Source organism: Kogia breviceps, chromosome 5 (assembly GCF_026419965.1).
Source record: "Kogia breviceps isolate mKogBre1 chromosome 5, mKogBre1 haplotype 1, whole genome shotgun sequence".
Classification (NCBI taxonomy): Eukaryota; Metazoa; Chordata; class Mammalia; order Artiodactyla; family Physeteridae; genus Kogia; species Kogia breviceps.
In genome coordinates, this window is record NC_081314.1 from 121,231,439 (window position 1) to 121,252,739 (window position 21,301).

Genomic DNA, 21,301 nt, shown 5'->3' on the forward strand with positions numbered 1-21,301 from the left:
TATTGGAATTTAGAAGAAAGAGGGCTACATGGACAGAGTGTGATTTGAGAAGTGTGATCCCCACTTCTAAATTCAGTCTGTGATCTATCATTTATTTTTCACAATTTATCCTTTTTGGTCTTGAGTCTGTTCAGGAATTACTTTAAAAAGCATACAATATTTCCATTTAAAAATTTTTATTAACTTAATGTGACATGAAAGTGGGAGTAAAAGTCAGCACAACATAGTGGAAAAAACATGGGACCAATTTCAGGAGCCCTGGGTTCTGGTTCTAACACTGAATAATTATATGAATCTTTGTAAAAATGACCACTTTTCATTCTTCCATTTATGAAAAATGGGACTTGAGCTAGAGCTGTTTGTCCTGGTGTCTGATATGGAAATGAACAGTGTACATTTATATCACTCCCTTGCCCCCAAAACTACTTATGACCCAGACACTTTTTCTTTTCCTATAATTCTCACCCTCACTACCAGAGTTGATGACAGATAAGTAGAGTTTATAGTATAATTTGGTCTGGATACATCAGATCTCTAAAAATCCATCTAGCTCTGAAAAATCTATAAGTAAGTCTCACCTTATGGGAATATTATATAAGAGGTGAGAATCAGAAGAGAGAAAAGAGTTTATGAAAAAAGATATGATGACTAATAAATTTACATATTTATAGGTTTAGTCTAGGATAATTCTTACCCATACTAATAAGACTGATGATAGCTAGGATGTCTTGGGTATTAGTTCTGTCAATATAGTCACAAGTGTTTTACTTAATTCTCCCCCAAACCTCCTGAGGCTACATGGTCCTAATTTTACAAAGAGGATATATATCTTGCCCAAGTCAAGACAGATTGTAAGTCGCAGAATTTGAATCCATCACTGCCTCTGTTTCATACCAGAGGCCAATCAAACTCTTAAACATTATATCAAACCTGTAGGAACAAGTACATTGACTTAGTGTGAAAGACAGGAAGGAGTGTAGGGCTCAGCTCACTCTTGCTCTCTCCATCTCTCTGTCTTTCTCTCTCTCTCTCTCTCTCTCTCTCTCTTACAACTTTGGGTTTCAGGCAAATCACTTAACCTATCTGAGTTTTACTTTTCCCTGCAAGATAGGGGTAAACCTACCTGTTCTCTTTATCTTGTCAGCTCATTTTGGCACTCAAATTGTATAATGTATGTGAACACGTTCTATAAATTATAAATATATAAATTTAAACATTATTATCATCAGCTATAAAGATGAAAATGTGCCTTAGGCAAGAGAGGATGAAACATCCCCAGATTGAATTTTAATTCTGTGAGACATGGAATCCCATGTTTCTTAGAGGTAGTTGATGTAAATCAGAGGCTTCCTTTAAGGACCAGATGTTTACTTCTAGAAATAAGAAAACATAGAGTTCATATAAGAGACCTTAGAAATCTCCAAGTCCACTTCCTTCTTTTTAAAGATAAGAAGTCTGAAATTCAAGGAGGTTAAGTATTACACTGTGGGAAAAGACAAATATCTGCCTAGCTCTGAGATGTTTCCCATCGAATTCACTAACAGCAACTTGAACCTCAGTCTTGTAATTCTAGATGTGTGACTTTGATTAATGCTACCTGCTTTACTTCTCTGTGCTTTTTATCTGTAAAATAAGGATAATCGTAGCATCTTCCTCACAGGGGTAATTTTGAAACATAAGAGTTAAAATATGTAAAGTATTTAGAACATTGCCTGCCACATAGGAAGCTATTATTAGTAACATTAGTAAGAACATGACAGAGATTCGGGGATTACCACTGCATGCTCTTAATACTTTTCACAATAATAACATTTGTCTATAAGACTTGATGATATTGCATTTTTTTTTAAAGACTGGAGTCATGTTCCTCTTGGGCAAATACTTAAACCTTCTGTGGAAGATCCAAAACAAGTTAGCACTCCTCTCTAATGTCTAAGAAAGAACTTCTCTGTAGGCTTTTTCATTATGGAATCTTAGTTTTATCAAGGCATTACAAAACATTTTAGGTGAAGGCGAAATAATGGGGAAAATGAAAGGCTCCCAGTATACCTATGGATCCAGAACACAAAAAAATTCTCTAACTTGTATAATCTTTCATCATATTTCTCTCTATTTTGTGCATTGTTTGCTTTTATGGATATAAAAGCACTCATCATCTTCTTCCTCAGCTCATGCTTTAAAGAGAGTCAGTGTAATCAACTCCAGAACTGTACTGAAAGAACAAATCCTGGAGCAAAATGATAGGTGAGTATTAGGGTAATACCAGGCTCATAGGGATTATGGACTAATTAATTACAATTTTTAGCATTTAAAATGCACGCTATAAAAGTGATCTGTACATTATGATGGATACAAAATGTACTTAGTGGTTTCCAAATTTTATACTATAAGTTACATGGTTGTATCTAAGTTTTTAAGTGGGATGTATGTGACTTAATTTGGGACACATAGTAACTCTCAGTAATTTCTAGCCAAATTCTACTAGAAGAAATCTACTCGGATTTGTGTGTGTGTGAGCTAAAGATATACCCCAAATGAATCTGTTTAGAAAAATAAGGGGAAGGAAGGGAAGGAGGGAGGAAAAGAGTGATAAGGGAAAGGAAGAGAGAAATAAAAATAATAAAACTTTGACCCTGATTGGATTGTTATATTATACTTCTTTTTCATTTTTGTAAGTAACTAAAATGAACAGTGATTGAAGCAAATTAACCTAATCAGTTATTTGCCCTAATACTCCAACAGCTGCAACAAGGAGACAAGAAAAAAAAAAAAGGAATAATAGCAAAAAGTGGTTTAAAAAGTAAGTGGCTAGAATTATAGGGAGCTGCCACTGGTCAAAGTTGCTAAAATGGAGAATTGGAATGGATTAGAGAGAAGCAAATACTTCAGGATCCAATAGCTCAGAATTTTGTAGTTTTGACCTTGAGTGAAAGAATGGGCCTTGAATTTATTATTTTTTTTGAAAGGATTGGATATTTCTGTGGTTGTGTGATGATGTGGATGTTGCAGCTTGGAGCTTTGTGTACATACCAGGTTTAGCTGACTGGATAGGTAAATTAAATTATTCCTCTGGATCATAAAGACCTTGGACTGCTTTTCTTTTTTATTGTCTTGGTGTTGTCATCCAGTCTCATGACTTTAATTACCTTTACTCCAAGTTTATATCCCCAGCCCAACCTGTCCTCTGAACCCCAGAGTTGGACACTCCTCTTTGATGTCGAATCTTCTTAGCTAATGGCAACACTGTTCTTCCAGTTGCTTACATAAAATATCTTGCAATCACCCTTGACCTCCTTCTTACTCCATATCCAATCCATCATCAAATCCCATTGGCTCTATCTTCAAAATATATCCAAGAATCCAGAATTCAAACACTACTCATCACTTGCACAGCTTCCCTTTGTTCAAATCACTATCATTTCTCCCCTGATTATAATTGTCTTCTTACAGGTCTTCCTGCCACCAGTCTTGCCCTGTACAGTCTGTTTGCAGCATAACATCCAGAGTGGTTTGTTTTACAAATATGAGTCAGAGCATGTCGTTCTTCTGCCCCAAGTCTCCAAAGGATTCACATCTCAGAGTAAAGTCCCAAGTCCTCACAATGACCTATAAAGCCTTGGAGAACCTGGACCTGTTTACCTTTCTCAGAACCTCCTAAAGCTCATCTTACTATTCTACTGCGGCAAGACTGACTCTGCTATTCCTGGAAGACTAGGCATGCGCCTGCCCTGGGGCCTTTTCACTTTCCCATCTCACTGCTTAGGGCATATTTCTCCCAGGTATCCACATGGCTTGCTCGCCCATCTTGCAGATCTTCTGCTCAAATGTCACCTCATCAATGAAGACTTAGTTAGCCACCCTATTTTATACCACAATACTTCTTACCCCTTCCATGCTTTTTCCCCCATAATTTTTACTAATTATCAGCATATTGGAAAATATACTTATTTACATTGATTTTGTCTTTCTCTTACCTCTAGGTTATAAGCTTTATAAGAGCAGGAATTTTGGTCTTTTTGTTCACTCTTCTATTGCCATCTACATATAACACATTTCAACTAAACACTGAATAGCATGTGTTCAGTAAGTATTTTGAATGGATGAATAAATAACTAGAGACTGAGACCACACTCAAGGAACTTTTAATCCATCATTTATTTTATTTTATTTTTCTTACCATTATAACAATAAGTTTCATTAAATGAGTGTCAGTTTTTAAGGATGTCCAAGAAAAGCAAAAAAAACACTGAAACAGACTTTGAAATTTCTGGGCTGTGGGATCTTTACATCTCTAAATTATAAAGAGAGTTTTCACCTGTGTATAGTCTCACCATACACTCAATAAGTAGCTTGCTTTAAGGCTTAAATCTTAAAAATCAATAAGTATTGTTATAAACATAATCATACCCTTTCCTCTGTAATAAATCATTTTTTCTGTTTATAAGTCACGGTTAGTCATATCCAAATTGAACCTCGTAAAGTTTTTGTGAACCACTTTTATAAAATTTCTCCTTGAAAAAAGAACCCCAATCCCTATAAACGTTTGTTTACAGAACTGGTTTCTAAACATTTCTCAAGTTCGGGCAGCTCAAACAGAAGCCAGCATGCTGAAACTTACTTCAGTAGAGTACATGAAAAAGATCACCTCAATTCTACTATGGCACATTCATGTCAACAGAACCCAGCGTCAAATTTACTTTTTAATGACTGTGATAAAAATGTTATTGAAGGTCCATGAATCCCCTCATACCAATCTTTTCTTGTTTTTAGGCATGGCAATTATATCATTTTTATCTTTTGTTTGAGAGGTCAGAGACCTATTTTCATTTCTCCAAAATATGTGCATCTTTGCCTACCTCCATGTATTTCCTAGTTTATTACTTTCTATACTATTCCTAGTCTAGCTTTCATCTTTTATTCTCTGCTTTACTATTTGGTAAGATAACATTACATGGAGAAAATTTTCCTGACTTTCAACCTAATTTTTTTAACCTTACCCAATTATTTCCAATTTATGCAGAATTAAGATAGACTAGAGACTGGAAGATACAAACAGACAAGAACTTTACAATGGAGACTCTCTTCAGTGGGATGTACTGAGATAGAACAATGAATCTTCCTCATGGAAGGGTTCACAGGGAAACTAACTACCCATCAAGAGGGAGGTGGAAAGGAAGTTGAACCGAATAATGACTGAGAGTCCCTCCCTTTGAAATTTAAGAGTTAGAATTACATTATGATGTTAGTTTTGTTTTCAAATGGGGATTAAAATAAGTTGAACTGTTTCAATATTTTGTTTTTCATTTATTGCTTTAAATTTATATGGTATATGTTATTTTATTTTCTTAAATATTTATTACTATCTTCCCTGACCAAAATAAACTGGAAATGCTATTTTAGTATCTTGACTGCCCCCTTCTGGCTTTCATGTCAGACTCTATTAATCACTTTAATCCTCCCATACATACCCTATACTTTACAACTGTATGCTCAGTTCAGGGATAACGGTTTCAGTATGTTAATTTTATATATTTTATACAAAAATATGCAGACCGGTATTATGCCAACTTTCCCAAGGGTTTCTGAAGGACAGAGCAAGACTCATTTTTAAAACTTCTCTACCAACATAAAAAAAATTGCTCTTTTAAAATTCAAATAAAACCTGTTATTCACAACAGAGTGCCCAGGACCAAATGCAGAACTTTTGTGGAAAAAGGATAATTAACATTGTAGTTTGGAAAAACAGTACCCTCCTGTGTAGTGGCCAGTAAATTATTGGTCTTTCTTAGTTAGGTCTAATTAGGATGCTTTAATTCCCTTTTAACAGTTGGGTTCATAGCATTTTATACCAGCTACATTAAGAATTAATTTTTTGGCTTGACACCAATGCTAAATTTGCTTATCCAAACAGAAGCCATGCCAAGGGCTTGAAGGATGATGACAGTAATTAACCCAAATCATATACCAGGAACTATTCCAATGAAAGTGTCTGTTAAATAGTGTATCTTTTCCTGATGGTAAAGCTGATCCTACAAAGGGCATGCATGTACTGCAACCTCCCACAGAATGTTTCTTGACACTAATGCCAGAGATGGAAAGGGAACTACTGGGCTGATCAAATAGCCATTTCTTATTCTGATAAACAAAATAGGAAATGTGGAGAAATGGGGACATGTACCTCAGCTTAGAATTTCTAGAGGTCAGTTTGATATTAGATATATCAAATGACTTAGAATGTAGCATATCTCATGCTCCTATGTCCCTACAAGGGACCATGAGAGATGTGTAAAGGGAATTATCATTACAGCAATAATTAAAGCAGGAAAAATCTGCAACCAGTATAAATTTTGATTCTGTTAAATAAATCTTAATATAGTAAAATGATAAAATATTATGTTGTTATATGACAAAATATAATGCTGTAATAGAATAATATTTGAGGTTCATTATATACTGAGTTACAAAGACCATGGGTAAAATTTTTTAAAAATTAAGACTTGTTATAGAGCAACATTTGAATTATGATACCACACATGTAGAGAAAAGACTATAGCAATCCTCACCAGCATGTTAGCACCAAATATCTCTGGAATATAGCATTATGAGTATTTTGCTTCCGCTTGTCTTCCTCCTCTGTTTTCTCTCTTCTCTCTCCTCTGTTGTCTTTGCTCCTCTTCGTGCCATTCTGTATTTTCCAAATATTTCTTCAGTAACACAATTCCAGAGGACTTGACAGCTACTTGGTGATTGGTTGGAAATGTGTCAAGGTTGAGACAGAGGAAGTGTGGCCAGAGAAAGCTTTTGAGGAGGTAGGAAATAACTGGTTTCATGTAGGGCGTGTTTGAGATAATCAAGCAGAGACGAAGTAGGTGGCAAGTAGGTTTTTTACCGTATGGATCTGGAGCTCAAGGAAGAGGTATGGACTTGAGAAGTCCATGTGAGAGCCACCCACAAAGACGAAGGCTGTTGAAACTGGGAATGGATGAGAGTGCTCAGAAAAGAGTGTAGAGCATAGAAAGGAAATAATGACTAGAACTGAGCCTCAGGAAATATAAACGTTAAAGGAAGACAGAAACTAATGGAGGCCCAGAGAGGTGGGAGAAAACACAAATGTGTGATGGTAGGGAAGTAAAAGGAAATGTCTCTTCAACAAAGGAATGGCCAATGATGTTAAATGCTACGGAGAGTTTAGGTGAAATAATTTTTAAAGTATCCCATGAATACAGCAATAAGTATTGTACTTATTTTATCAAGGCCCCATTGATGGAAAGCGTTTCAGCCAGGTGCCAGAAAGTTCGAGGAGAAAAAGGTGGTTTGGCAGAAAAATGTCTGGCTACAGAAAGAAGGCAAGAAGTAGGATAGTAACTGAACATAGGGTTGAGGGTGGAATCATTTTTGTGGTGATGGTATTAATTATAAGATGAGAAAAATATGGAGTTCTCTGTGGGCTGAAGGGAAGGAGTCGCTAGAAAGGAAGAAGATGAAGATTAGAAAAGAGAGGAAACAATTCGGGGTCTCCTAGATTTGCCTTAAGCTAAGAATCCCTTGCATCATTTGTTTAAAAGACAGATTTCTGGAGGGGAAACCTTATAATCTGCATTTTTAAAAAACATTGTCAAGTATGTCATCGACAGGAAAGTGTGGAAACGCTATTTAATAAATGTATTTTGAGAAAATGGGGCAGAATGGGATTCAGCTCATAAGGTTATCCTTAGATCTGAGGTGAAAACTACCTTTGTTTTTTACAGGAGAGAATTAGTAAAGGCTGGGTGGAGATGCAGATAAAAGTAGAAGTGTGGTGACTGACTTCCCTATCTGCTTTGACTTTCTCCATCAAGTAGGACATGGGGGGCCCTTCTGAGAGAGATGCAAGAATTTCTAGGCACTATAAACATCAGGGTGGAAGGAAGATATTAATTTATTGTGGAGCCAGTTTGCTGGGCTCTATGATCTTTTGAAGCATCACTCCACAGGTGGGCAGCAAGTGTGACAAAGGCTAACTTGTGAGTTTTAACATTGAAATTTAATTGAAAGAAAGCTATTAAAGTTCAGAATGTCACCACAGTTTGGATGACATGGTGATCATGGAGTGCAGGTTGGATAATAAAAGGAATCGAGACAGGGCCTAGGTTTGCCTGGGGCTGAGAGTTTCCTGGATGTGGGACAGTCAGTGGTAAAACCAGGAGTATCCCAGGTAAACCAGGATCGTTAATCATCTTAGGGGGCAAGGATGATAGAAAGTTACATTTGGGAACTCTGAGTCTAGGTAGAATAAAAACCAAATACAGTGAAAGTAACTGAATGTACAATTTAGAAATAGAAAAGGTTATCTTATGGCCAGGGACTGAAACAATTGGAGTCAAGTTTTCAAAGGTTGGTTAGTTCCAGGTAATAAGATTCATGGTTTGCAGTCATGAAAGTTGATGGCCAATGTAGAATGCAGATGGAGGACTCTGGAAGTATGAAGGTCATGAAGGTGAAAAGAGATTGAGTTGGGGCTTCCCTGGTGGCGCAGTGGTTGAGAGTCCGCCTGCCAATGCAGGGAACACGGGTTCGTGCCCCGGTCCGGGAAGATCCCACATGCCGCAGAGCGGCTGGGCCCATGAGCCATGGCCACTGAGCCTGCGCGTCCGGAGCCTGTGCTCCGCAACGGGAGAGGCCACAGCAGTGAGAGGCCAGCGTACCACAAAAAAAAAAAAAAAAAAGCGAGAGATTGAGTTTAATACAGTTGCCCTTGTCAGCTGTGACTTCACCCAGAATGGTGGCAGAACGAAGTGAGACGAATTAGCCTGATGCTAGTCTTCTGATAGGACAGGAGGCAAGTAGATGCAGAGGCACAGATTATGGTACAGCCAGATGGCACTGGCTTACACAATCTAGGGATTTGGCTCAAGTTTGAAGGATAATTATCTAGAAGAAGCAGTGAAAAAAAAATCATACAATATGCCCTGGCCCTAAAATATATGGAGTAAAAAAGAATAAACAATCTCCCTTCCAGAAGATTAATGGAACAATGTTATTATCAAGGCAAGTCAGGTCTCTGTTAATGAAGCAGAAGAATATGCAACAAAGCGGTTGAGAATGTTTAACTTTTTAAAAAATGTTTAATTGATCTAAAAACCTAAAAAAAATGTACATCGTCTTGCTTTATCAGGCCCTTATTGGATCAAGGAAAACAGTTCTCAGTGGGAAAAGAAAAGGTCCCTGTTGGTGGGGTAAGCACCAGAATAACTAGTGTTATTTGTTACTAACCACTCAAATATAAATGTTATTAATAAATACCATATGTTTTTCATTGAATTTGAGGAAAGTTGCTATATACTAGTTTGAAGAAATTGAATTAAATGGAACAGTTGGACATTATAGTGGTGTTTAATTAGGATTACATGTTATTTAGCTATGTATATTCTGGTTTACTAATGATAGTAACTAACATTATTTCAACTTTTATTTTTAAGTGCTCAGGACTGTGCAGGCACTTTGCTTGTACTTATAAGGTGGCTACTAGTATTACTCCAATTTATAGATGAGTAATCTGAGGATTAGTGTAGTTGGTAACCTGGACCAAGATCATAAAGCTTAGGATATGTCAGAGCAGGATTTAAATCTAGCTTGTGTGACTTTTAAGTACAGTAACTTATTATTTTTTTAAACAATTTTGCTTTTAGGTGAAGTTCTCAATCATTCTGAAGTACCTCCAAGCCTTCGGCTGGCTCTGGGTATGGCTGAATGTGGCCACTTACCTGGGGCAGAATTTGGTGGGAATTGGACAGAATCTATGGCTTAGTGCCTGGGCAAAAGAAGCAAAGCACATGAACAATTTCACAGAATGGAAGCGAATAAGAAGCAATAAACTTAACATCTATGGATTATTGGGATTAATGCAAGGTTAAACAAAAAGTCTAGCTGCTTTTCTTTTCTCTTTCTAACCTAATTGATTCAGATGCAAACATAGGGCATTGTTTTACTTTTAAAAAATCGATGTCATAATATTCAAATACTTTGGGATAATTCAAATGCTTATGTTTTTAATTCACCATATTTGCAAGAGTAAACAAAAACTTGTATGTGTCAACTACATGGCCCACACTGAATATTATCAATTTGTCTCATTTAATCTTGACAATAAATATTTAGAAAGGTGTCATTATCCCCATTTTACAGCTGAGTAAACTGAGTCTCATATGTTAAATCAGGACTCAGAAGTCTTGAATATGTGGCTGTCCACTGTATGTGTGAGGCTTGTGACTGATGTGAAGATCAGTAAGTGAGTCTTACAAACGGCATTGTAAGTAAAGCTTAAAACTACATTGCAAGCAATGTTTGTGTAAAAGTAGAAAACGAAAACACTGTGAGGATTTAGAGCAGGGGAAAGCCATATTTGGTTGAGAGATTAAGGTAATTTCCAAGGCATAGTTGGCATTTGAGGTGACACTAAAAAGATGGATGGAATTTTATCAGGGATCCCAGAGGACAAAAGCTGATAGATGCAGAGAAAGATGTGAATAAAGACGGTTGGGGAAGGTGAGGGGGATATAGGCATAGGTGAAGATGCCAGTCTGAGTAGTCTTTAGGTTATTGATAGGGCAGTAGGGGAACTAGAGGTGGAAAGGTAGTTTGGAGATGATAGTTGGAAAGGCAAGTAGAAAACTGAGAATTTGGGGAAAAAGAAGTGGCAGAATTTGGAGTTATTTTTCAGAATAAGAATAAATTTTCAGTGATGAAAAAGATAGATTTTTATTGGTGGGACTAAAGTCAGAGACCAGGGAGAAGTTGGGGTTCGTAGGGAAAACATAATCAAGGATCTTCAGGAGTCTAGATGGGAGATAATCTAGTACAAAAAGATCTCTTATCTGATGTATCTCCTTGTCACCCAAAGCATCTATACTAGTGCTAACCAATGGGTAGGGAATGGAATAAGATTTGAATAAAGTATGAATGGAGGAAGGGTCAGAGAGCTGCAGTAGAACTGGAGAAAAGGGATGGATAGGAAAGACACTGCAGTGAAAACATATGTAAGAATTGTTGATTTGTGAGTAGGAAGAGAACATCACTCATGATTTTGAAGTTTGGGTAATTGAGAGAACAATGAAGATAAAAATAAAGAAACCAGGGACGAGGGAAGTCAGTTGGTAGAGCAGAGAAATGATTAATTCAATTTGGAGCATGTTTAATGGGAAGTGTGGATACATATTTTTCTGCTGCTTTTTTTCTCCCCAGTAGCAGAATAGATACATAGTGTCCTTCAAAGAAGTTAGGTGATTTGAAAGAGTAAGAAGAAAGACACTCAAAAGTATAATACTCAAAAGTGTTGAACAATTAAAGGGAAGATTTTTTAAAATTAATTAATTAATTAATTAATTAATTAACTTTTGGCTGCATTGGGTCTTCGTTGCTGCGCGCAGACTTTCTCTAGTTGTGGCGAGCAGGGGCTACTCTTTGTTGCAGTGTGTGGCCTTCTCATTGCGGTGGCTTCTCTTATTGTGGGGCACGGCCTTTAGGCATGAGGGCTTCGGTAGCTGTGGCACGTGGGCTCAGCAGTTGTGGCTCGCGGGCTCTAGAGTGAAGGCTCAGTAGTTGCGGTACACAGGCTCAGCCGCTCCACGGCATGTGGGATCTTTCCGGACCAGAGCTCGAATCTGTGTCCCCTGCATTGGCAGACGGATTTTTAACCACTGCACCACTAGGGATACCCAAGGGAAGATTTTTTAAATAGACAATTTTTGATGTGTTTATAAGAAGAAAGGAAGACAAAGTGAAGGAGAGTGATAAATTCAAATAAGAAATAACAAAGCCATCTACGTGGAAGTCTTGCTATCTAGGGATATGCATAAGGGAAAACAGAGATGCATGCTTTTGGTAACAGAAAATGAAAATAACATTTAAAAATTTGTGATTTAGGGCCTTGCTTCTGTTTTCTCCTCTCTTATCTTATTTTTATTGTGTGACCATAGTACTTCTTATAAGTATCTCCATCAGAAAGTAAGCAAATATTGTGAGACAAATTTGTGTTTGTTTTGTCATTCTGTTAACAACATTCATTGAGGAAAGAGTTGTTATGTTAACAACTAAAATGAGATACAAGGACTTAGAATGTGTTTGGTTTTGAGTCAGTGAATCAAGTTTCTTGGCTTGTGGTTTGCAACTCGAGGAAAAAGTAGGTATAGAGATCTAGAATGCTGAGCAGCAAAAGAAATGTCCCATATACATCTCTATATCTATGTCTGTCACACATATATAGGAGGGTTAAACTCTTACCAATCCAGTGAGCTCATGTTACAGTTTTAAGGGAGACTCAATGTCCTTCAGAGAATATTTTAAGTGAGCAAATACTGTTTTTCCTATACCAGACAAGGTATGCAAGTTTAGTGTTCAAAATTTTACTTGTGTAAAGTCTTACTTTTAATTAACTGTCAGTAGGGCTTCCCTGGTGGCGCAGTGGTTGAGAATCCGCCTTCTGATGCAGGGGACGCGGGTTCGTGCCCCGGTCCGGGAACATCCCACATGCCGCAGAGCGGCTGGTCCGCTGAGCCTGTGCGTCCGGAGCCTGTTCTCTGCAACTGGAGAGGCCACAACAGTGAGAGGCCCGCGTACCGCAAATAATAATAATAATAATAAACTATCAGTAGGTATAGAAAGTATTTTGTAGTAAAGGTAACAGATTATGCAGAGTTTAATCAAAAAGATTTTTTTCTGATTGGATTTTTGTTTTTTACATTTAAAAACATTTAAATTTTTGACTTATTATTAAATACAATTATAAATTATTTCTTAAGAAATGAAAATATATAATTTCTGATATTTTAGTAGTCCGCAGCTGTGTCCTATGGAACCTGGTTCAATCAAGAGCAGGCTGTATTCACTGATATCATCAAAGCTCACATTATTTTTTGAGCTTTAAAACATAAACAGCACTTTCATATATTAATACCAGAGGCTATGAATAATATAGAAGGGCTAACATTCAAAGAAAACTGGAGTACTGAAGCAGAGAACATTGCATCTATATTTTATAACAATAATAAAGATCTTGCCTTATCTTCTGAAAAAGAAATAGCCCTGAACATTTTATTCCTGGTTCCCAGCTATTTCCTTTAGAATCTCTAGGACACTCTGAACATCCCTAATCTATTGTGTTTTATGCCCCCTGTTAGGAACTTCCTTTTCCAACCCAATGTGTAAAATATTGGCACCTTATTTTCAAAGTGCAATGTTTAAGGAGTACACCAGTCTAAGATGAGTGAGTGGATCGTTTACTTAACTTACCTCACAAAATTCCACTGAAATGACAGTGGATAAATATAAAAGTAAAGGGTTCAGGGGATTTCAGAGTGATAAATGTCTACATAAGTGATTATACTGATAATCAAGGGTAGAAGAACCTGTAACCAGGAACAGATGCTAGACGAAGCTGTAAAAGAATAGGGAGCAGTTCAGTCTAGCTGTGGAGGAGCTCAGGTACAGAGAGTAGGATTGAGTAGCGTCAAAATAATCAAAGTGATTCACTAGAGCATTGTTCTTCTGTTACCAACTGTCCCAGTAGTAGTACAGTGAAAACTAGGAAGCTGATGTTTAAAAAGGAAATTAGGGTTACTAGTGTGTGTGACATACATAGAAGAAAGCCTCCTTATGTGGCTTTTGGAGAAGTTCCAGCCTACATGTCTAGATCACCATATGAGACTTCCAGTGTCACACCCACTTAAGTGGAATTTCCATTCAGAGGAGATTGGGGGAAATTAACGTGCACACAGGCAGAAGAAAGCCACACCAGGTACCTCTTAATTAACCATGTCTTTATCTTGCATGTTTTAACTGATAATGATGGATGGTCATACGTTTTAATCAAGTGAGCACTATAGATAAGAGCCAACAAATAGAGCAGTGGAGCCCAGAAGTAAAATAGTCATATTTGATATATAAGAGAAGCTTAAAATTAGTATCTTCAGATATTCAAAAGCAGAGGCAAAGCAAGTGCAGAATGTGCTTAAATAAGTTCAATCAAAGAACAAGAAAGTTCTTAAACATTTTAAAGAATTTAAAAAGATTGTACAAGTGTGAGAAGATAAATCGGAAGAAATCGTCCCAGATGTACAACATCAAAAACATAGATGGCAAATGATAAATAAGGAAAAATTAGAGGAATAATGCAAGATGTTCAACATCCATACAATAAGACACAGTAAATGCAGATGGAAATGATCAAATGCATAATATTTAACAACATTTTCTGTAACTGAAGAATATAAAGCCTGTTCCAACAAAAATTTCCAGTTTAGAGAAGAAATACAGAGGGTTCCAAGAGAGTAGTTTATATTGCAGGATGAGGGGGTGAAATAGGATGAAAGAATTACTGGACTATCTGCTGAGTTTAAACATATTCCAAAGAGATTTGCTGACTTTTGAATTGTTTGGGAATAGATTAGTGCTTGTTGCATTGAAAAATAGTAGTACAAGCATTATAAATTTAGTGAACTTCATGAATATTATGTTTAGTAGTAATGTAAACACTGAATGAGAACAAAAGGGCAACAACCTATTTTGGGAAGGGCTAGAAGAAAGTATGGGGGAGTGAGGTAGGAAAATAATAGAAAATATTCAAGAGTAAGAAATTATTAAAGAGCAGTGTGTGATGTTCTTTAAAATATAAAGGAACTAGCTAAAAGAATTTGAGGTGGTCAGGGTTAACTATTTTTGTTTTGTTTTGTTTTAAACATTATACCTACAATGGAACAAGAATCCTGTTGGCAACACACTTTTACTTACAATTTTGTATAGTAGAGATCAGTGGTGCAATTATGTATCCCAGAAGACTCAAGAGCAAATGGCTTAAATAACATGGAAATTTATTGACGCCTCAAATGGAAAAGTCCATGAACAAGTTTTTAAACACACTTGATCCAGGGGCTCAAACGAAGTGTCCACATGCTTTCTCAGTTCTGCTCGTTTTCCTCTTTTCCTGAGCCATTCTCAGGCTTCACATGGTGATGAAAATGTTATCTTTCAAAGAACCTCTTTCCATAGAAATCCATGAAATTACTCTCCTTGAAACAATTTGAGTCACATATGCACCCTTGAACCAATCATTGTAACCAAGCATTTCTTCCTCCACCCCTACAAGTTCCCCAGTTTGGGGATTCTTTGTCCTTTCATTTCTTCTTACACACCTGGATAGTTCTTTTCTGAGCTTGTCTCTTTCTTGTTATATTTTTGTCAAGCACAGCTAACAATAGTCAATAGATGCTATTAACTGTGTTTTAACCTGTTCCACTGAAGCTACATGTTTATTATTTATATTTTCTAACTTTTTAGTTTTTTCAAGAACCTTCTCACCAACCAAATTGTAATAGCTTGACAGACCGAAAATAGTTTATTCATGACTCATACCACTTGTCCACTGTAGGTCAGGAAAGGGACTCTTCTGACTCTAGGGCCCAAGCTGAAGAAGCAATCCAACCACTATTTTAAATGTTGGCAGGCACTGTGCAAAGGGAATAGGAGCTTTAGCAAGTCTGACACCTGGAAGTATCATGTGAAGCATCTCAACTTACTGTTCAGAACTATTCATTTGATTCCATCAATCACAAGGAGGTGAGAAAGTGCAATTCTACCATGGACCTAGAAGCTAGGAGAACTGAAATTATTTGTCTAGCAACACCAGTCACTACCACATTGTCTTTCAGGACATCATAAAGTTAATACGTTGCTAAAATTCTGTCAACTCAGTTGATCTCTTATCTTTAGAGCGTTTCTCTAGAACCTATGCTCATGAATAAGGAGAGCCTTGCTCTCATAGCACACCAGAGTGTCTGTATTTATTTTCCATGTACCATATGCATTTATACTTAGTTTGGTCCACAGTGATACATTTTTAAGTTTGATATTTGAGTTTTCCATTAAAAATAAATGCTATTACTAGAAGTCTTTTGAGATTTAAAATTCAGAGTTTAAGCTGTTAACATGTCATTGATAACAATTTTTGTTTAGGTCTCTTTGTTTGCTCGGGAGCTTATGTACTCACCAGAGGATCCTTGGCTGCCTCTCGAACTTTACATGCTCAACTGTTGGATAATTTGCTGCATCTCCCACTCCAGTTCTTTGAGACCAATCCCATAGGCCAGATCATCAATCGGTTCACCAAGGTAAGTAAGCCTTACCTTATTGCATAGCATACGTATAAATGATCCACATTTAGTACCTTATTATCTCATTTGTAAAAAATATCATTCTAAAAAGATGAGATTACGTTTAGGGTAGATTTCATTGTTATTTTATTTCTATTTCTTGGGACATTTATAATTGATGTATAACAGAGTCACATCTTACACACATACTTAAAATAACCCTTAAAAATTGCGGAAAGAATCCAAGAAGTACATGTGCCCTGGTGTCTACAACTCCAGTTCTTATACACATTTAGTTTGAGAATCAGTGGTTCAGGCTGAGGATGGGGAGAAGTTAAGTCTAAATTGACATATCCAGATTTTAAGCATTCTGCCTTTAAAAATACTATCAACTCACTAATGGCAAATGGGGGATGGGTAGAGGTTCCCAGAGTGTCTCTGCGAACCTATAGGGTTTTACCCATTGTGATTACTACTAAGTACTTATAATTGTACTGTCCAATAAAATGTAATGCAAGCCACAGAGGTAATTTAAAATTTTCTAGTAGCCACAATATAAAAGTAAAAAGAAACAGTTGAAGTAATTATTTATAATAATATATTTTAACAGAAAATATCTGAAACATTACTTTAAAGTATAATCAATGTAAAATTATTGATTGACTATTTTATTTTTTTCCTACAAAGTCTTCAAAATCTGGTTTGTGTAATAGACTTCTGTTAGATCTCAGTTTGCAGCAGCCATGTTTCAAGTGCTCAATAGCCATATATTGCTGGTGGCTTCTGTATTAGATAGTGCATAGCCATGATCTTAAAATATGGCAATATATGTTTGTGTATATGAAAAACACTTGGTATGGTGTGGGGAAAAATGAGGATAAAACGTCAAAATATAAATGAAAATACCTAGCATAATCAATTCTTGATGGAGTATTAAATCTTGCTTAATCATACCGAAGTCACAATGTTTTTTGCAAGTTTGTAGAAGAACTTGATCACCAGCGTTCTTTGTCTCCCAGTGGACATATCTCTATGACCCTGCTAAACAACTTTCATTATTATACAGTAACATGACAAATGATTGTGTCTTGAAGAGATGAGAATATGAGAAGGTGTATTTTAAAGACAGGCTGGAAGTTACATATGAATATGATGCTCTTACAATATTTGGTATGTGAGATAATCAGGGAAGTCCCAAAGCAAGGCTGAGAATAAATAAGATTCTATCTCCATTCTTTATCAGTTTTGTCCTAAACTGAATAGTCCATCCCTTCAAGGTTGAGTGCCTTCCTATTCCCTGGGATCTCTAAGGTCGTACCTTATACCACAAGCATAGCTTTAAGTTTCATGTGAACTGATGCATAACCTTCCCATGTCCTTTTGTCAGCCCCATTGTCCACCTCTATCTTTCAGTTTTTAATTTTGTAAATGGAGATTATTTTGTTTTCCTGTTTCTTCTGATATTGGCAGGATCCAGCTATCCAAGAAGGTCACTGGACATGTTCTCAGTGGATAAGAATGGCCCAGGAGTGTTTTACAGTTTTTAGGTAGTGAATAATGGTAGACCAATGCCCCTGAATACCCAACTCCTGGGGTTTGGACTCTTTTTTTTTTTAACAGAGTCTGATTTCAGTCCTATAAATTAAGTGCCATGTAGTTGTCATTGGGAAGTACAAATTGCTTGATCATAGACATATTGGTACTAGAACACCTTCTTAATTGTTACAGCTGAAAAATACATGGGGGTTGGCTGGGGAGGGCAAAGATCATATATTGAATAGTTAGATACTTAATAATCAGATTGTCGCATCTGGGTAAATGTTTTTATTTTCACATTGAATGATATATGTCTTCTTCCCCTCATTTTAAACCATGAAAAGTTAAAAATGAAGTGGCTCAATATCAAATTTTCAGGACATGTTTATAATTGATATGCGTTTCCATTACTACTTACGGACCTGGGTGAATTGTACGCTGGATGTTATTGGAACAGTTTTGGTCATTGTGGGAGCTTTACCATTCTTCATTCTGGGGATTATTCCTTTGGTTTTCCTCTATTTCACTATACAAGTAAGTACACAGATTTGTATGTGTATTAATGACTTATAAGTTCACAGTCCAATACAGTTTCAGACTCACTTAGACTGCCTATTAGTTAAGGTTCTCTAAGGAGCAGACATCAAGAAAGGATTAGATGTGCTAGACAATTGCTGGGGGAAATGCCTGTAAAAGATAAAGGAGAGGGGGCAGGAGAAGGCTGGGTGAGCCCTTAGACAGTGAGGCAGGTCTGCTCCCTTCGAGCGAGAAGGAAGAGGATTGGGTAGGAAGAGTCTTGGACTGCAGAACGATTCCATAAGAGGTTTGGTTGAATGAATAGAAAGTCCACAAGCAACACTGCCCATTGGATGCTCCCAAGTGACGCCTGAATGGGCTTGTTTTAGCACACCTGCCATGCTCAGTCTTTTCCTGGGAGCCACCTGTGCGAAAAATGACCTTCATTCTACTATAGTAGTGGATTTGGAGGGGCAGCGGCTGGTCTGTCAGTCAGCTATGGGCCCTGCAACAGGAGAACTGAGTTGTGCATTTTTTTTAACATCTTTATTGGAGTATAATTGCTTTACAATGATGTGTTAGTTTCTGCTTTATAACAAAGTGAATCAGTTATACATATACATATATTCCCATATCTCTTCCCTCTTGCATCTCCCTCCCTCCCACCCTCCCTATCCCACCCCTCTAGGTGGTCACAAACCACCTAGCTGATCTCCCTGTGCCATGAGTTGTGCATTTTTATGGCCATCATAAAACCTAGGTGTTGTTTACATTTTAGCAGAAAGTTAATTTGCCTGAAGATCCAAGAGAGAAGCACATATTGCCTTTTGCCCTGTTATACTTGCTATCAACAAACTATTGCTGGAAGAACTAAACAGATCTCTCATGATATGTATATATCCTTATAGTCCAACTAAAATGTGGTCAACCAGTTTGAATTCCAAAATTATGTCACTGTGAGGCTGTAGTGTAAAAACAAAATGTCTTAACACATATTTAAATTAAATATAAAAGTTTTTTGAGGCTCTTTATACAAAAGGATGCAGTGCTTGTAGTTTAATGTTTTCTCAACCTAAGTTTTCAAATTCATGTTGGAGTTTAATTTGGCCAACCAGGATGTTAATCATTTGCTCGTTTCTACACCTGTACTATCATTATTCCTCCTACTTCCTGTGTTGTCCCTCTTCTCTCTGCCTGTCTGGATCTTACTTACCTTTCATGCCTAGGTTATATTCTACTTTCTGTGTGAAGCATTCTCTACCAAAGTAGGGCAAAGAGATATGACTCATGTAGGTATTATGGATTTATTATACTGCTAGTATTACAGGCTGTTTTTTTTTTTTTTTTGTCGTTGTTCTTGTTGTCATTTTATTTATTTATTTATTTACTAGACCAAAAATTTCTCCTCAATGTGATTGTAAGTCCTCTGGGGCAGACACTATGTCTTATAGTTAGAAAAAAAAATCAAGAAATTGAGGAATGGTGTTGAGGATCAATTGTATTTGCTTAAAAAAACAAAAACAACAAAACATATCACAAGTGATAGTCTTGTGGTTGGTGCACTATAACAGGGTGTCTAGAAGTGGAAAAGAGTCTAGAAACCATGTCTTGTTAGGAGGAACTTTATAGGGTGAGCCCTGAAGGAAGATTCAGGAGCCTCAAATTACTTTCCTGACTCCTGTGTTCAGTATATCACTTTCTTTTCCAGGCTTCATTTCTTTTCCCTGTAAAATAAGAGGTTTGCTTTAGGTTAGTGCTACTCAAAGTGTGGTCCCTGGACCCATGGGCCTATAGAATCAAAATCTCTTTTTAAAAAAAAAAAATCACATTTTACAACCAAAATATCTACAGTTTTTATTTGTTCATCATACCCTAATAGAGCAGAATTTCTCACAGAAGTCTGTGTTTTTAAAATCCTTCTGGTAATTTTTGCTAAAGTATGAGAAGCACTGATCTAAATCAAATGTTCTTAAGCTCAGTGCTCTTGTCAGTTTCACGGAAGGACCCCAGGGCTTCCATAATTCATTGAACTTTTATGAAACTACCTTTGAGACAGTCTCTTAAGTCCCCTTGCAGGCTCAGAATGCCGTAATCGTTTGTATTCTCTAGAGCACTTAGCATAGAGCAGAACTTGTAAACTGTAAGCTGACAGGCCACATGTGGCTTCAGGTACGTTTTAGCTTAGCTTGCTCAATGTTTTTACCAAAATAAAGACATTTTTAAAATTAGGAATTTTACATAAAATTCCAGATCTGAAGATTTTCATGAAAAAAATTGCAAGATGTAGCAAGCTCTTTATTTTCATTTCCAGTTTGTAGCAATTAGGTGGGGCTGATGAAGGATGGTCCAGTTAACTCAGGGCACATTCCCTCCAGCTCTCCAGTCTTCACCCATCCCAGCTTTCCTCAGCCCAAGTCAGAGGGGAAGTAGTCAATTATAATTGTGGCCACGTTGGTTTTTTGGGTAGAAAAAAATAAAGAAAAATTTTTCCATAGCTATATTTAGGTACAAAAATATTCTTGTTTGTACATCTGGTTGGCTTCCTTCATTTAATGGGTTAACCACCTGGCCACACTTCCAACATGTAACATAGAGCTTTTTCCACAGTAGGTACTCAATAATGGGTGTTTGAGAACATTATCAAAGTGAAATTTTGCCCAATTATGTTCTAGTTGTGCTGTCCAGAATTTGGGCTTTTTACTGTTACAAAGGTGCATTCGTTTCCTGCGGCTCCTGTAACAAACTTGGTGGCTTTAAACAACAGAAATTTGATTCTCTCACAGTTCTGGAGGCCAAAAGTCCAAAATCCAGGAGGAGGCAGTGTTGGCTTCTTCTGGAGGCTCTGAGGGAGCATCTGTTGCATGCTTCTCTCCTAGCTTCTGGTGGCTGTCAGAGACCCCTGGCAATTTCCTTGACTCCTAGGCCCATGACTCCACTCTCATCTTCACACGGCTTTCTCCCTGTGTCTGTGTCTTCTTTTCTATTTTTTTATAATGACACTCAGATTGTATTTAGGGCCCACCCTAAATCCAGGATGATCTCATCTCTAGAAACTTAATGACATCTGCAAAGGTCCTATTTCAAAATAAGGTCACATTCACAGGTACTGGAGGTTAGAACTTGAACTT

At 37.0% G+C, this 21,301-nt stretch overlaps 1 protein-coding gene across 10 annotated transcripts in view; it reads left to right on the forward strand.

The window, feature by feature from the left end:
- Positions 1-21,301, forward strand: part of LOC131757806 (ATP-binding cassette sub-family C member 2-like) — a 78,258-nt gene that overhangs the window by 44,985 nt on the left and 11,972 nt on the right. For 8 of the 10 annotated variants that reach the window (XM_067034918.1, XM_067034917.1, XM_059065633.2 and 5 more), the window contains 5 exons: positions 2,169-2,244; positions 9,155-9,215; positions 9,669-9,888; positions 15,985-16,139; positions 18,036-18,191. In XM_067034918.1, the coding sequence (XP_066891019.1) occupies positions 2,169-2,244; positions 9,155-9,215; positions 9,669-9,888; positions 15,985-16,139; positions 18,036-18,191 (668 nt within the window). The remainder of the gene's footprint in view (positions 1-2,168; positions 2,245-9,154; positions 9,216-9,668; positions 9,889-15,984; positions 16,140-18,035; positions 18,192-21,301) is intronic. The other 2 variants (XM_067034923.1, XM_067034921.1) reach the window with 1 other exon arrangement.